The 16,648-nt window shown below is 44.8% G+C and overlaps 1 protein-coding gene across 3 annotated transcripts in view; it reads left to right on the plus strand.

Moving 5' to 3' along the window:
* Positions 1-16,648, plus strand: part of ncam2a (neural cell adhesion molecule 2a) — a 1,392,794-nt gene that overhangs the window by 933,143 nt on the left and 443,003 nt on the right. For all 3 annotated transcript variants that reach the window (XM_078560368.1, XM_078560369.1, XM_078560370.1), the window contains exon 2: positions 5,744-5,818. In XM_078560368.1, the coding sequence (XP_078416494.1) occupies positions 5,744-5,818 (75 nt within the window). The remainder of the gene's footprint in view (positions 1-5,743; positions 5,819-16,648) is intronic.

Raw genomic sequence — 16,648 nt, forward strand, 5'->3', positions numbered from 1 at the left:
AACAGCTGAAGGCACTGGATACTGCAAAGGCTATAGGCCCTGACAATATTCCAGCAATAGTACTGAAGACTTGTGCTCCAGAACTAACCACGCACTTAGCCAAGCTGTTCAGTACAGCTACAACACTGGCATCTACCCAGCTATGGGAAATTTCCTGGGTATGTCCTGTAAACAAAAAGCAGGACAAATCCAACCCGGCCAATTACTGCCCCATCAGTCTGTTCTCGATCATCAATAAAGTGATGGAAAGTGTTGCTCTCTGTGCTATCAATTGGCACTTAATCAGCAATATCCTGCACCCTGATGCTTAGTTTGGGTCCTGCCAGGGCCACTCACCTCCTGACCTCATTACAGCCTTGATTTAAACATGGACAAAGGAGCTGAACTCAAGAGGTGAGGTGAGAGTGACTGCCCTTGACATTAAGGGCAGTATTTGACCGAGTGTAGCATCAAGGAGTCCTAGCAAAACTGGAGTCAATGGGAATCAGGAGGAAAACTCTCCACTGATTGGAATCATACCTAGCACAAAGGAAGATGGTTGTGGTTGTTAACGGTCAATCATCTCAGTCCCAGGACATCACTGCATGAGTTCCTCAGGGTATTGTCCTGGGCCCAACTATCTTCAGCTGCTTCATCAATGACCTTCCTTCCGTCATAAGGTCAGAGGTGGGGATTTTCGCTGATGATTGCACGATGGTCAGCACCATTCGCAACTCCTCAGATACTGAAGCAGTCCATGTCCAAATGCAGCAAGACCTGGACAATATTCAGGTTTGGGATTATAAGTTGCAAGTAACATTCATGCCACACAAATGCCAGGCAATGACCATCAACAACAGGAGAGAAAGTAACTATCTTCCCTTGACATTCAATGGCATTATCATTGCTGAATCTCCCAGTATCCAACTTCCTTGGGGTTACCATTGACCAGAAACTGAACTGGGCAAGCCATATAAATATTGTGGCTATAAGAGTAGTCAGAGGCTGGGAACTCCTCTGCGAGTAACTTATCTCCTGACTTTCCGAAGCTGGTCCATCTACAAGGCACAAGTCAGGAATGTGGAGGATGAGTGCATCTTCAACAACACTCAAGAAGCTCGACATCATTCAGGAAAAAGCAGCCTGCATGATTGACATCCCATCCACCACCTTAAATATTCAGTCTCTCCACCACCAATGCATTGTGGCAGCAGTGTGTACCACCAACAAGGTGCACTGAAGGAACTCACCAAGGCTCCTTCAACAGCACCTTCCAAACCCACGACCTCTACCACCTAGATGCACGAGGGCAACAGATGCATGGGAACACCACCACCTGCAAGTTCCCCTTCAAGCTACACACCGTCCTGACTTGGAAATGTATCACTGTCCTTCCAGTGTTGCTGGAGCAAAATCTGGAACTCGCTTCCAAGCAGCACAGTGGTGTATGTACACCATGTAGGCTGCAGCAGTTGAAGAAGGCGGCTCATCACCACCCTCTCATTGGCAATTGGGGATGGGCAATAAATGCTGGCCTAGCCAGCGATGCCCACATCCTGTGAATGAATAAAAAGAAACATATCCAGAATACCCTGCTCTCTGGCTGGCTGCTCTGTGAAACTGTCCCAGGAACACTTTATGAACTCATCTTGCATGCTACCTTTGCCAATATGATTTGTGACGTAACACTATGATTTTCCTCAGAATATGGCCAGTCCACTGACGGATCCCCCTAGCTCTTTTAAACTGGTCTACCCTCTCCACTCCACTACCAAACTCAAAGTTAAGGTAACTACATATGTAAACAGCAGCTCCTCCCTTACTGCAGAAAATTCCCCTCACTGACTAAATCCCCAAGCTCACTGTCTGTGATTAGCTGCACTCAGTGACCAGCTGCTGTCTTCATGCTTGCTTCCTCTGTGCGCTTAGCAAGTCCACCTCTATTTATACTCGCCGTGGCTGCCAGCATATGTACAGGTGCCTGGCAACACTGACTGCCCATTCCAATTGGGGATAATTTATGTTTGGCCATATTGAAGTTTCAATTGTCATCGTAGTCAATAATTAAGTCCAATCACACCAACACCAACCTGCATACACAAGCACTTTCTATGTTGAATCACTTGACAGCGAAGTCTGGCAGATGATCGCCCACCACAGTTGAGGTGATCAAAATTATGAGGCGTTCAGGGCATGAGGGCTGTCAATCAGAGGACATAAATTTATGATAATTGCCAAAAAAAAACCAGAACAGAGGTGAGGAGAACTTTTATTTTAAAACAACAAGGTATTATGACCTGGAATATACTGCCTGGAAAAGTACTGGAAGCAGGTTCAATAGTAACTTACAAAGAGAATTGCTTAAACGCTTGAAAAGGAGAAATTTGCAGGGCTATGTGTATGAGTTTTGGATAATGGGATAATTAGATAGTTCCAAGAACCAGCAAGGGCACAATGGGCCAAGTGGCCTTTTTCTATGCCATATGATTTTGTGACCTTTGATTAGTTAGTGAACATAATAGTAAGGAACATTAAATGATACAAGGAACAAGTGAAATGATACAATAGGCTCTTGCAATTCTGTAACTGCATCTGAACTCATATATATTTAATTCAGACTACCCTGTGCTGACACACTTGTGGATGACTATATCTGCATATGAAGATAAGGACGGAAATAGCCGTACCTAATTCCCTGCCTTCCTTCCATTTTCCTCCATAGCCAAAATGTCATGTTCACTTATAAAAATTTGTTCCATTTCTATTGTTTCGATCCCTATAGAAACCAATAACTTTAGACAAGAGATTTGAATTCTCGATGACCGACTTAAAGAAATTGCACCAGATCTCAAGTTTTAAGATTTTTACTGTTATCAAACAGACTAAAATCAAAATCGACTAAATGTTACTTCGTAGGCAACTAGTCCTCTCAACTACAGAAAAGATAACCCTTATTAATGTCTTAACACAACCGATAATCCCATGCCGCATATATACTTTACAGCATGCCTGCTCTGGGATTGCAGCCTTTTCAGGAAACAGTCTAAAGTCAGTCCCAGCTTCCAACAGGTTCCACTAACTTCATCTATTTTCACCAAGTTGCCATGTCCAGGGTTTCTACAAGATCCCCTCTCTCTCAGTCTTCTGAGAATTCCTGAACCAACTTTCAGCAGCATGGCCCACTCCAGTCATTTCTTCTCCCGGCCTCGCCAGGGCAAATCTTCCAGTGTCCCTAAATTGCTGTGAGTCCCGACTCTTTGCCCAGTGGACACAAATTCTGCCTGGTAGCTAACAGAGAAACAGCTTTTCCCTTCTCCAGGCCCAGCAGCTACTATGCGCTCACTCGTTCTCTCTCTGTGTTCCTGCTCAAAGTCTCTGGGACAGAAGGTCTGCAATTGCATATTCAGGAATTAAACCTGGCATGTGCATTTCAACAACACATGATGTAGGTCCCCATTCCACACGGTAACCAAGCCACACAGGCTTCTTGTCGGGCAGAACTCATAACAGATCACATGACTCTCTTCATTACTCCATTTTACCTTAAAATTAAAGAGGTGGTTGAAGACATAACCATCGTACAAGACTGCATTCGTGACATTATGGTCTTCTATTTACTTAACCGCTCCAATAAAGAATGCCCTTGATTCAATCTCTAATCTGTATTCAGAAAACTGACTTCAGCCCAGGATACTACAACAAGCCTCAGTCACCTGCATTGATTGCAGGATGGGGGGAGTTAATACTAGTTTTCCACTCTTCATCCGGAACCCCTGCTGAAAAGGGCAAGTTACTCACATCAAGCTCAACTTGTTGCCTTACAACTGAATTATATCCCAACATATGCCCCATTTTCATCACTCTGTCACTGGAGTCCGTGCTTTCAGTTACCTGAGCACTGAGCTCCAACATTCCACCCATGAACTTCACCTCCACCTCTTTGTTCTCCTCTCTCTCTCCTCCTTTATGGTCCTCCTTAAAATGAACACCTTTGACAAAGGCTTTGGTCATATCTCATGCTGTCTCCTTATGTGACTCATCAAACTGTTTGGTAATGTTCCTATGAATTTCCTTGAAATGTTTAATGATGGTAAAGGCTCTATGGCCAGAATTTTTCCCTCATCAGGTGGGCTCGGTGGGAGCAGGCGGGGGGTGGTCGGGAAGCCAACTGCCGCATGCAATTGGCTCCGCACCGCGATTTCACACGGACGGGCCAATTAAGGCCTGCCCTGCGTGGATTGCCAACAACAGCGCTGAGCGCTACCTGTGCGAGTGGGGGGAGGAGGGAGAGTCAGGTGTAGCGTGCAGTTTGTACACGCGTGTAAAAGCATGCTTCAATCTCCCAGAGGCATGGAGCTGCCTCAGAGAGATTGAAGCACTTCTTAAAAAAATTAATCAAGACAGTAAAAAAAAAATTTTTAATGTCCCCTCATGTGACTCCTGAGATGGGACATGTTTTTAATTCCGAAACAAGGTTTTTGTTTAATGGTTATTTGCTTTAGGAAACCTCATCCCGCTCGTGGATGAGGTTTCCTAAAAAAATGTAAAGGCCGCTTGGCCTTTTCGCCTGCCCGCCAGCTGTAAGATTGGATGGGTAACGTTTATTTGATTTTAATTAGCTTGTTAATGGCTTTAATAGGCCTTTCAATTATTGGCGGGCACGCAGCCAACTCCGGCGTGCACCCGACAAACGAAGTATCGCTTCAGTGCAAGATGGCGTCAGGACGCACGCCCGACGTCATCGCGCGTCATATTACGCTTGGGTGTGTCGAATGCGCGCCCGCCCGCCAAATGTAAAATTCTGCCCTATATCAATGCGAGTTGTTGCTGTTATTGTTTCAACTTGTACTTGACGAATGGCCGCTTGGGTCAGGTAGCGGAGGTGGGGTTACCAACTCTGATTGCATGTATTCCTGGAGGTTTCATCACATGATCTCCCAACTCCAACTGCCCCACCCCCACACTCCCACCAATGGTCATCTAGCAGATCCATCCTTGAGGCTCACTCCCTACCAATTGGATGACTCTAACTTTTAATCAAACAGTCTATTTTTCCATCTCCAATATTTTTACAAGTAATAAATGAAGTGTTCAAAGAAAAGGAAAACAAAAAAAACTTGGCACAATCTTTTCAATTTCTCTCCCGGGGTTTTGCTCGTAACAATGAATGGACGAGTTAACTTTAATTCAGAGAGACTTCAGGACCATCCTGGATGGTTAGCAGCCTGAAGCAGAGGTCTATGTGATGGCTGGAACCCAGGAAAAGGAGAGTAGATCAGGGCCATGAGGTGAAATTAGTGGTAGTAGTTAGAACATTATTTGTAAGGCAGTAATTTAAGGAATACCAATATTGAGTAGTGATTTTGAAGATAGGCCTGTGTCAAAATATAAACTTTTTCTTTGATTGTTGATAATTGTTGTAGTTTTTTTTTCACTCCGATCTCATGACCACATGTTATTACAATCTGTGTAACTGCCAACGTTCAAATCAGCTCAAATGTTCAGTCTGCTGAATAATATTTTCCACAATTTCCATTAAATCCAGCTCTTTTCAGGGTTGCGTGCTTGCATTCCATTCCCTCATGTCCACAGGTAGCCTCACAAAGTGAGTTATTGAGTTTTGGGTTATGTCTGTATGAATCTAATATGGGGAAGATAGGAAAGGTAATCATTGGCAGAGAATGAGGGACAGACTCCAATCTGGGCTCCATTAAGCTTCAGAGATTCAAATAAATTGTGTTCTATCTTCTCTTTTCTATCTTAGCTGTGCTTCAAGTGACAATTTCTCTGGGGAAAGTGGAACTCAGTGTGGGCGAGTCCAAGTTTTTCACCTGTACAGGTAAGCTCGAAGCTGACCATTTGTTATTGAGCAATTCTGTTGCTGTTTTGGATCCCCGCTCAGGTAGGCCAAACTTTTTAAGTTTTATAACCTTTATTCTCCTCCCCCTTGAAGTTGTTCTATTGGTTCTTAACAAAAATGTACCAGTGACCATGACGATGATTGGTAAACGAAACAAAGGGTTCTTTACTGAAGAATTGGGGAGACAGAGGCATAGTAGTAATGTCAGAGGCCCAGTCATGGGTTCAAATCCCACCAGAGCAGCTGGTGGAATTTAAAATTCAATTAATCATCTGGAATTGAAAGCTAGTCTCAGTAATGGTGACCATAAAGCTATCATTGATTGTTGTTTTAAAAAAACGCCCTTTCGGGAAGGAAATCTGCTGTCCTTACCTGGTCGGGCCTACATGTGACTCCAGGCCTACAGCAATGTGGTGGACTCTGCAAGTGGCCTTGCAAGCCATGCAGCTCAAAGGCAATTACGGATTGGCCACAAATACTGGCCTTGCCAGCGGCACCCACATCCTATAAAAGGATAGGAAAAAAGGAATAATATGATTCCTTGAGAGCTCCTCATCTATGTGTCGTATGACTCCCTGTGGTGATGTATTCAGCAGAATGCGAATCAGTGTGTTGCACTACAAAGCAATGCCTTGAATCAAATAAATACATCTGTACAACTATTTGTAGTTGTACAAATTATAACTACAAATTGTGGTTGTGTAACTGAGGGATGGTGTGGCTGTTGCAGATGTGCCTCTTCCTCCAATATGAACACCGTATGTCTGTGCTCCCACACAGCCCTTCATGCATAGCTACACCTCCCCAAAACATTGGCCTGAATTTTGCGCTCATCAGATGCGCGCGATAGGCGGGCCCGGGAGTGGAGAGAAAACCGTTCCCCGACTGCGATCGGCGCCCAACCCCATTTTCACACTGGTTGGCCAATTGAGAGCCAGCCAACTTGAAACGCACCTTGAGAAAGGCTCAGCTGCTGCCGGTGGGGACGGGAAGAGCGCGGGATGACGATGTTGCCACTGCGGGTGCTGGTGAGCACTTCCACTCAGCTCCCTCAAGGCAAGACAGCTGCCTCAGGGAGCTGCAGACCTCCACAGAATAAAAGGAAACACTAAAATGCTGCAAAAAATGTCCATGCAGCTCAACCAAGCACCTGAATTTAAAAAAACCTCATTTAAAGCACCTCATTAAAAAAAGAACAGTCCCCAGATATTTCTTTTTATCTTAAATCCTAATGGAGATTTCACCCGCTCTCGGATGAGTTTTTGTCAAAAATGTAACGCCCACTTGGTCGATTGGCCCGTCCGGGCCATGGAAAATCACCGACAATTAGGCTGTTAATGAACAAGCTACTAACTCGTCCTGCTTGCTACCCTTAATGTCCCCATTAGCACATTCATTAGCTAATATCACCACCGTCAACGACTCATTGTCCTTTTGTCTGTGACATTTTTGGCAATCTCTTCTTTGCCTCCACCTATCACTGGCCCTCTATCCAGCTCTACCTGTCCCAACCCCCTCAACCAGCTTATATTTCCCCTCATTTCTCTATTTCCTTAGTTCTGATGAAGAGTCATATGGACTCGAAACGTTAACTGTGTTCCTCTCCGCCGATGCTGCCAGACCTGCTGAGTTTTTCCAGGTATTTTTGTTTTTGTTTCAGATTTCCAGCACCCGCAGTTTTTTTGTTTTTATCTTAATTTCCCACTTAAATGTCAGTGGGCGCTCTTCCGACTTTTGCGTGTGCCCGCTGAGCGAAATAGCGCATCCATGCCCGATGACGTCGGGACGCTTGCCCGACATCATCTCGCGCAATTCCATGCCTGTTCCAGTTTGGTCAGGCCCGCGCCCGCTCACGAGACGCAATATTCTGGCCGTTATGACAAAGCCTGGTATCAAGAGTCATTCCACTTCTCACTCGTGTCTTTAATTGTTTAACTACTCTTTTTGCAAGCTGCACCATTTTTTTAAGAACTGTTTACTCTCACCTGTCCTTGGCTGTACAGCTTAGTTCAAAGGTTAAGAAGGAGAACAATGTTCCCTACGTTGCAACAGTGCCTACCTTTCAGACACACTTCATCAGCTGCAAAGTGCCTTGAGATGCCCCATACGAATGCCCCATATGAAAAGCGCTACGTAAATGCAAGTCTTTCTTTCATTTTAACATTGTTGTAAGGGTGGCTGAGTTGCCACTATTGATAGAGTTGATCTGCAGACACTTCTTGGGTTTATTAAGTTTATTTTATATATTTTTTTTTATTTATTAAGTAATAAACATTAAATTTATTTACAAGGTACTCAGCAGCAACTACACATGTGCTTTCAACTCCAACCCTATCTCAATGCACTAACTCCTGAGGCAGCGTGCGCTACTCTCCTATTGGTTACTACAGATCATGTGATCTTTCTTGACACGCATTATTCTTAAAGGTACATTGCACACTAAATAAAGCCATAATTACTATAAACGTGCAACTCCATTGTAGACCTCGACTGCTGGTGGTGCTGCTTTGAAACAAGCTGCCCCCATGGTCGTGGGAATGTGGGGACATATCCACACACCAACCCACCTAGTTATACTCCTCTGCGCGGCCCCCCCATGCAATGCATCGTATGGGGCCAAACACATAGGGAAGAATTTTCTGTCCGGTGTGCGGGAGCGGGCTCTGGACGCCGGCGTGTAAAATGATGCATGGTGACGTCAGGCGTGTGTCCCGACACCGCCGCGCGTCATTCTGATCTTTCGCTCGGCGGGCCCGCACTGGAGTCGGCTGCGTGCCCGCCAAACTGTCAAAGACCTGTCAAGGCCATTAATAAATGAATTAACCAATTTGACAGGGCTGCCCGTCCAACCTTAAGGTTGACAGGCAGGGGCAAAGAGCCCAGGCGGCCTTGGCATTTTTCATGAAACCTCATCCACGGGCGGGATGAGGTTTTATGAAGAGTTTATTAATAAATATTAATAAACATTGTTTAAACATTTGATAAACATGTCCCAGCTCACGTGACGGTGTCACATGAGGAGACCCGCGTAAATGATTTTTAGCCTTTTTTATTTTGAAGTTTGAAATTGAACTTAATCTCCCTGAGCTCCGTGCCTCAGTGAGATTTCTGCGCTCTTTTGAGCACATGTGCGAAAGTGCACAGACCCTGACTCAGCGTCCTCCCCCCTGCCTGCACAGTTAGCGCTGAGCGCTACCGGACGCACGCCACGCTGGGCAGGCCTTAATTGGACCACCCACGTAAAATGGTGGCGTGCAGCCGATCACAGGTGGCGATCGGCTCCACGCCCGCCTACGCCCGCTCCTGACCGGCCCACCCGACGGGGAGAAAATTCTCCCCATAAGCTGAAGACCTTCCACGTGTAACCATATTAAGAACTTCAACATTGAAATTGTTTCTGTGACTTCCAGAAAAAATCTGGTTGATCTGCTGATAACTGTGTACTCTTTGGCACTTTGCATTTGATCTGTACCTATCGATGAGATTGGTTCCCTATATACCTTTTATGGCTAGTTTGGCTTTAGCCAATAGTTTAAAAGTGAAAAGAAACATAAGTTTATCTCACTAACAAGTGGAAATGAATGCTGATGATTAAGGAATTTATTGCATTTGTTTCGCATTCCTCATTCTGTTGTTTTTGGAGAGATTTTAACGTAGATTAATGTGCTCCTCAAAATGGCAGGCAAAAGTGTGGCAGACAAGTGTTGAATATTCAGCCATTAATATCAGTAACAGTCACACCTGCCCTTTATTTGATTATATTTGTCTGTGTTATGATCACATGACTTCCTTTCAAAAACTGTTTGTTCAGCCAACTCCACAAGAACAGATGAACTGCTCATCGATCTCATTGTTGTTTGTGGAACATTGCTGTCTGCAAATTGTCTACCTGTGAAGTTCAAAACTTCAAAGTGTTTTGAAGTTAAAACACTTCAAAAATTATCTGTTGGCTGTGCAGTATTTTGGGACATCATAAGTGTATAAAAGGTACTGAACAAACGCATAGTTTCCAATGGACTGTTAACTGTAGCGATTCTACAGATGCTACATTGAACCAAGGAACTGTCAGAGAGAAAGAAGAAAGACTTGCACTTATGTAACACCTTTCACTATTCAGGACACCCTCAAGAACTTTAATGTCAATTATGTACCTTTTAAAGAGTAGTCACTGTCATAATGGAGGAAACATAGTTGTTAACCTGTTGCACAGCAACATTCCACAAACAGCAATGTGAAAATGACCAGGTAATCGATTTTACTGATTTTGTTTGGGGATGAATATGTTGTCCAGGACACCCGGGAAAACTCAGAAGCAGAACACACAGGAAACACTCAGCAGGTCTGGCGGCGTCTGTGGAGCGAGAAGCAGAGCTCATGTCTCAAATGTCTCTTCAGAACATGGGGAGAAGCCCTCTGGTTTTCTTTGGGATGGTGCCATGTGATGTTTTATGTCCACTTTAGAGGGGAAACGGTTTGATGTCTCATCCAAAAGATGAAGCCTTCAGTAGCGCAGCACTCTCTCAGTGGGAGTGACAACCTGGATTGTGTGCTTGAGGCTCTAGAATTGGGATTAAACTCACAAACTTACGGCTCAGAGACAAGATTGCTGTCGCTACGTCATGGCTGACCTACAGGCTACTCAGATGAGCATTGGAGATAATGTGGCACTCTGGAAAGAAGACAAACATTTCTCCCAGCACCCTGATCCACGTTCTCTCAAAACCAATAGCACAAAAAGCTAATTAATCATCTATCTTGAGCTGGATTTTACACCCCCACTGGCAGGTTTGGAAGTGAAGGAGCACGTAAAATCGAGCAGATAGCCTTCTCGCTATCTACCCACCTGCCCACTCCAAACTGTCTGAAATGTTATGGGGCACGACGTTAGGCGGTCCACCCACCCTTTATCCTGTTAAGGCCCTTAACTGACCAATTAATGGCCTCATTCCCACTGCCATCAGTATTTTACCACTAGTGGGGGGAGGCCCACGCCATGCAATAAGTCCGGGCCGCTTTAGCTGCTCAGGCTGGTGTCAGGCAATGGGGGGGACCTCTTTTGCAGGTCCCCTGTGCCCACCAGAGGTGCTCCCCTCCAAGATCGTCCCTCTCCCCCCACCCCCACATTGGGGGTGGCCTCTTGAACTCAGCCCCCCCCTTCCCCCCCCCCCCCCAACACCTCAGTCTCACTGGTATACCTGTCCCCAGACTTACCCGGGCTCCTCAGACTGCCTGCAGTCCCAACAGTTGCCACCACTCCAGGCTGGCGCTGTTGGGATTACAGAGCTGCCAGCTATCCGATTGGCTGGCAGCTCTCAATAAGGCAGGGCTTCCTCCCGAGATGGGAAGGAAGACTTGCTTAAACCAAATAACGTGGCCCCCAGCATTAAATTGTTGTGGGACAGCCATCAGGATTATGGGTGGGCTCCCTCCTGAGTTTTTAGCCAAAAATGGGTGGGGACCAGGGTGCCCAGTAAAATCTAGTCCCTCACTGTCAATGGCGGAATATTGCAGTGTACAGTGTAACTGCCCCATTTACTTACATAACAGTCGTGGCACTTCTACAGTGTCTCATTGTAAAAAGTGCTTTGAAATGTTTCAGCAGCATATGAAGGTGCTGCGGAATAGTTATGTAGACGGTTGAACAACCAGAGTGGACATCAGGAAATTGGGTTTGTCATAAATAAATTTCCACCAAGAAACATTAATCCCAATTGCAATATCTTTGCAGGACAAAACACTGGCGCATACACATGGATTTTGAGTGCCCAACAGAACTGGTTTATTCTGGTTTGCTTGTATACAGATATACAGACACAAATGGCCATAAGAGGGTGCTTTTATATCAATATGCTCTTTTTCCATGTGAAGACCTGTGCCAGCAGCATCAATTTATAAAATCTACTCCACTATAGTTGCTAGGATTTTAGCTGACCCTGTATTAGGGGGAGAGAGTGGCATAGTGGTAATGTCACAGGGCTCATAATCCTGTAAAACCAGGCTAGTGTCCTGGGAATAAGGGTTCAAATCCCACTGTCATAGCTGATGGAACTTGAATTCAAGTAATAACCTGGAATTCGAAAGCTAATCTCAGTAATGGTGCACATGAAACCATTGTCAATTGTTGTGAAAACCCAGCTAGTTCCCTAATGTCCCTTTAGGGGAGGAAATCTGCCATCCTTATCTGGTCTGGCCTACATGTGACTCCAGACCCACAGCAATGTGGTTGACTCTTAACTACCCTCTGCAATGGCCTGGCACAAGGGGAATTATGGATGGGGAACAAATGCTGGCCTTGCCAGTGATGCTCACACCCCAAGGAAAATAAATATTGGCCTGCTGTCATTATATTATGGATCATTACTCTTTCTACAATGTGCGATTGTTTAATAGAACAGCTCAAGGGGAACTAAGGAAAAACTGCTTCCACTGGTTTGAGGATCAGTAATAGAGGACACACATTTAAGGAAATTATCGAACGAACCAGAGGTGAGATGATGGAAAAAGCATTAGACAGCGATTTCTAAGGATCTTTTATCTACTGCCTGAATGAGTAGTGGAAGCATATTGAGTCGTAACTTTCAAAAAAGGCATTGGATAAATACTTGAAGAGGAAAAGGTACAGAGCAGGGGGAATGAAACTAAGTGGATAGCTCTTTCAAAGAATTGGCAAAGGTATGATGGGCTGAATGGCCTCCTTCTGTGCTATATCATTCTATGCAGTGAAAACTCCAACCACTGCAACACCAGTGCTATGTACCATGAGCAGAAAATCTCAATGACGGATATGCCTGGAGAATCGTTCCATAAAACGAATGTTTAGGAGCGTTTTCAAGGCACTGAGCCACCTCTGCCGATATTTTCTCTTAACTCTGTAGGTGTGCGGCCATGCAGCTTTGGGAATGTGTTGCACAGGGAACTGACAGGCCATGCACAAGGAACGCTTCTGTTAAGATGCGCGTATATAGGGCCAAACATCATTCTTAAAGGGACCGTGCAGTGCAACATGCCAGCTGTGCACAGCAAGCAGAAATTAGAGGGAAGATTGGCCTCAACTGTCTGTGTTTCACCAGTGGCCCACCTCTGCTCTTTAGATATATTACCAGCCATTGCATAATCATTGTAATATCTGGAGCTGGAACAACAGAATTTTAAGTTTAAGGGGGAATATTTCCCTCCATGGATTATGATGTAAATGCACAGTCTGATGTGGGGGCCAGGAAACCGTCAGGTGCCAAGTTATTTTTAATTTATTCTCAGGATGTGGGACTCACACACAAAGCCCAGCCCTAGTTGTATTGTCCAGCCATTGTATGTGGGGGCAGTTAAGAGTCAGTCGTGTTGGTGTGGGACTGGAGTCACATTTAGGCCAGACCAAGTGAGGGCAGCATGTTTTCTTCCCCAAAGGATATTAGGGAACCAGGTGGGCTTTTATGATAATCTAACAGCTTCCTAAGTTATTTTTACTGACACCAGTCATCTTATTTCTTTAAATTGAATTCAAATTCTCAAACAGCCAGGGTGAAGTGTGAACTTATATTCTCAGGATAATTGGTCTGCAATACTAGTCCAAAAGACTACCATTCAGTTCCCCTACACTGAAGCAGTCCCGAATTGGTGGATTACAGCCTATACTCAGCAGCTGTAGGTGTGAGTGAGCTTGGAGAAGAGCGATGGAAAGCCAGACAGTGCTCTCACACCTGTAACCTATCCACTGATTCCTGTCATAGTCTGTACATGGGCAGATAGTGGGTGAGGATAGGGTTGGGATGGACAATGTTCTCTCCGACATTGAATAGCTTGCCAACAGTCCAGGCTCACATCTGGAGAAGATCCATTTGGAGTATTAGTGGTTAACCATTGTGGAACAATACCCTGGCATGCATCAGCAGCTTTGGGTGCACAGAGGAGGAGATAATTGGGAATGAAAGTCTAACCTCTACCGAATCACCATCACCATCGCTACTCCCCCATAAAAATATTACTCCAGACACTGTGGAGGCTTGATAGACCCTGGAGACATTTGGAACAAGATCCAACATAATATATTGCAGATGGTACTATGATAAGGTACAATTTCTGGTTCTGAAGAAGCACAATGCCCAATTTAGGGAGATCTTGCACACTGTCGCAGATCTAATTTGCTATTCCAATTCCATCACACCAATCAGTACATGAAAAAAAAATACTTATGAGTGTCTTGGAATCATAGATTGCATTACCTGACACTGGTTTATTAAATTGCCCCATTGTCATGAGGCAATGCCCCTTTGTTTTTGAAAATATGATTTTTCAATTTTCAACTGACTGGAAATTTTGCAATTTGAACTTAGACAGAGAAAACTGCTTAAAAATGCAAAGCCACATTCCAAGGTGAAGGTGAGAAACAAATAAATCACCCTTAGGGGAGTGTGAGGAGAGAGACATTTCCTATAATCCAGACACCCATCAAAACTCATAACTGTGTAAGGAAGAGACACTAAAAATGCCAAGTGCTGGATATTGAAACAATGGCTGCCATGGGCAGACACACCCAAAAACCACTTGGCAATACACAATGGGTGAAGTATTTCAAGGAAGTATTAACCAGCCGTTAGAGAGAGATTGCAAGTGACACAGGCGGCATCAAAGAAGTTTTCAGCAGAAGAAAAAGGTTGAAGGCTGCTTCTCTCCCTCTATCTCTCTTGGAATAAGTGTGTCACCTGGCTTGAGAAGCCAACTCTACCAGAGACCTGCCAGCGAACCAAGACCTCATAATAATTGCAACATCTTCAATATCTGACCACATCCAAGAAACCAGCTAACCCAAATCGGCTGCAGTATTCAAAATCCACGCCACAAGGACAACCAAAGGACACTTAACCGTATTTTTTGTTTTACCTTTTTTTTTACTTAGACTCAAACTCCCCTTATTTCTGATACCTGTGTGTGTGCATACACGTGTGTGTGTGTGTGTGCATGCATGTGTATGTGCATGTGTGCATGCGTGTGTGTGTGTGCACGTATGTGTACGCATGTGTGCATTTGTGCTTGTGCGTGCATGGGTGTGCGTGTGTGTGTTTGTGCATGTGTGCATGTGTGTGTGTGTGTGTGCGTATGCGTGTGCGTGTGTGCTTGTGTGTGCATGGGTGTGCGTGCGTGGGTGTGTGTGTGTGTATGTGCGTGTGTATGCATGTGTTGTGTGGGCTGAATGCTTGACGTCATATTTTTATTATTTTTCTCGGGGTCAGTGGTCAAGAAATTTGCTCCATCTCTGACTAAAAAAAAACCTTGTTTAATTGGCTCCTTAGTGATCCTGTTGATCAAATCCACTCGCTTCAACACATCGTTGCATGGGACACTCCTAGTAGATAGCTCTGCATTGTCAAGACGGCTGGGAACCCAATCAGGGAAGGTTTCTGTCACAGCTCATTCAAATAAATACAAGCCAATATCAAACCTCAAGTGTTTCATTGCATTAAATCATTGAAATGTTGATGATAAATAGTTAAATACTTCCTGATTTGGAAAAAGCATATCTTCATGAAAAACAAACTTTAACCCTTGCTGTGACCAAATGAGGAGGTTGAATAGAGGGGAGCCAATTCACCCCTTCTCAACTGATCATAACCCCACTTGCAATTCAAGGATTAACACATGAATTTCAAAATTTGCCGAGCAATACCAAGCTTAGAGGGGCAAACAGTGAGGATGATAAAAACTGCCTGCAAAATGATGTGGATCATCTAGTAGAATGGGCAGGCAGTGGCAAATGAAATTTAGTACAGAGAAGTGTGAAGTGATGTACTTTGGCAGAAAGGATAGGGAGATCGGGAGAAGTAATATAGACTTAATGGCACAGTTCTGAAGAGTGCAAGATCAGAAAGCCTTGGGGAATGCGTGTGCATCTATCTTTGAAGTGGCAGGACATAATGTGAGAGTGATCAGCAGAACATATGCGATAAAAGCAAAACATTGTGGATGCTGGAGATCTGAAATAACAGCAGAAAGCGCTGGGAAGAGTCAGCAGGTCTGGCAGCATCTGTGGAGAGAGAAACAGAGTTAACGTTTCGTTAAATAAATTGGAAAAGCTGGGGTTGTTCTCCTTGGAGCAAAGGAGATTAAGGGGAGATTTGATAGTGGTGTACGAGATTATGACAGGCTTGGAAAAGGTGGACAGGAAAAGATTGTTCTCATCAGCTGATAGAACAAGGACTAGGGCACACGGATTTAAGGTTTTGGGCAACAGATGCAGGGGGAATGTCAGGAAGAACTTTTTTAAGCAGCGAGTTGTAATGATTTGGAACTTGGGGCCCACGAGAGTGGTGGAAGCGAAGCCAATCAATGATTTCAAAAGGAAATTAGGCGGTCACTTGAAAGAATTGAAACTATAGGGATCGAGTGGGTGAGTGAGATTGACTGGATCGCTGCATGGAGAGCTGGCATGGACTCGATGAGCAGAATGGCCTCCTCCTGTGCTGTAAACAACACTAAGGGCTGCATTGTACACGCCCCTGCCCGGCATGCTTGTGGTGGGAGGGGGAAGGGGGTGGGTGGGGGGTGATGAGCTGTTGTGGAGTGGGTTGGCTCCACACTGACTTTTCTTCCATCCACCCCCCAACGTCCTGATATTCTGCCCTATGACTTTATGACGCGCTTAGGACCTGTTGAGGTTCTGAACTTCATTGTCCTAGTTCAAAGATGTATTATTGTGTGCGCTGCCCGAAGTTGGCACAAATGCTGTCGCTTGAAGCTTGGCTGGGATGGGAATTTTGGGGAGTATTAGGGTGAAAGGGTTGTCCTGGTGTCCAAGCCCTGTAATATGTGCCACAT

The sequence above is a fragment of the Cetorhinus maximus genome, chromosome 16, assembly GCF_964194155.1.
Source record: "Cetorhinus maximus chromosome 16, sCetMax3.hap1.1, whole genome shotgun sequence".
Classification (NCBI taxonomy): Eukaryota; Metazoa; Chordata; class Chondrichthyes; order Lamniformes; family Cetorhinidae; genus Cetorhinus; species Cetorhinus maximus.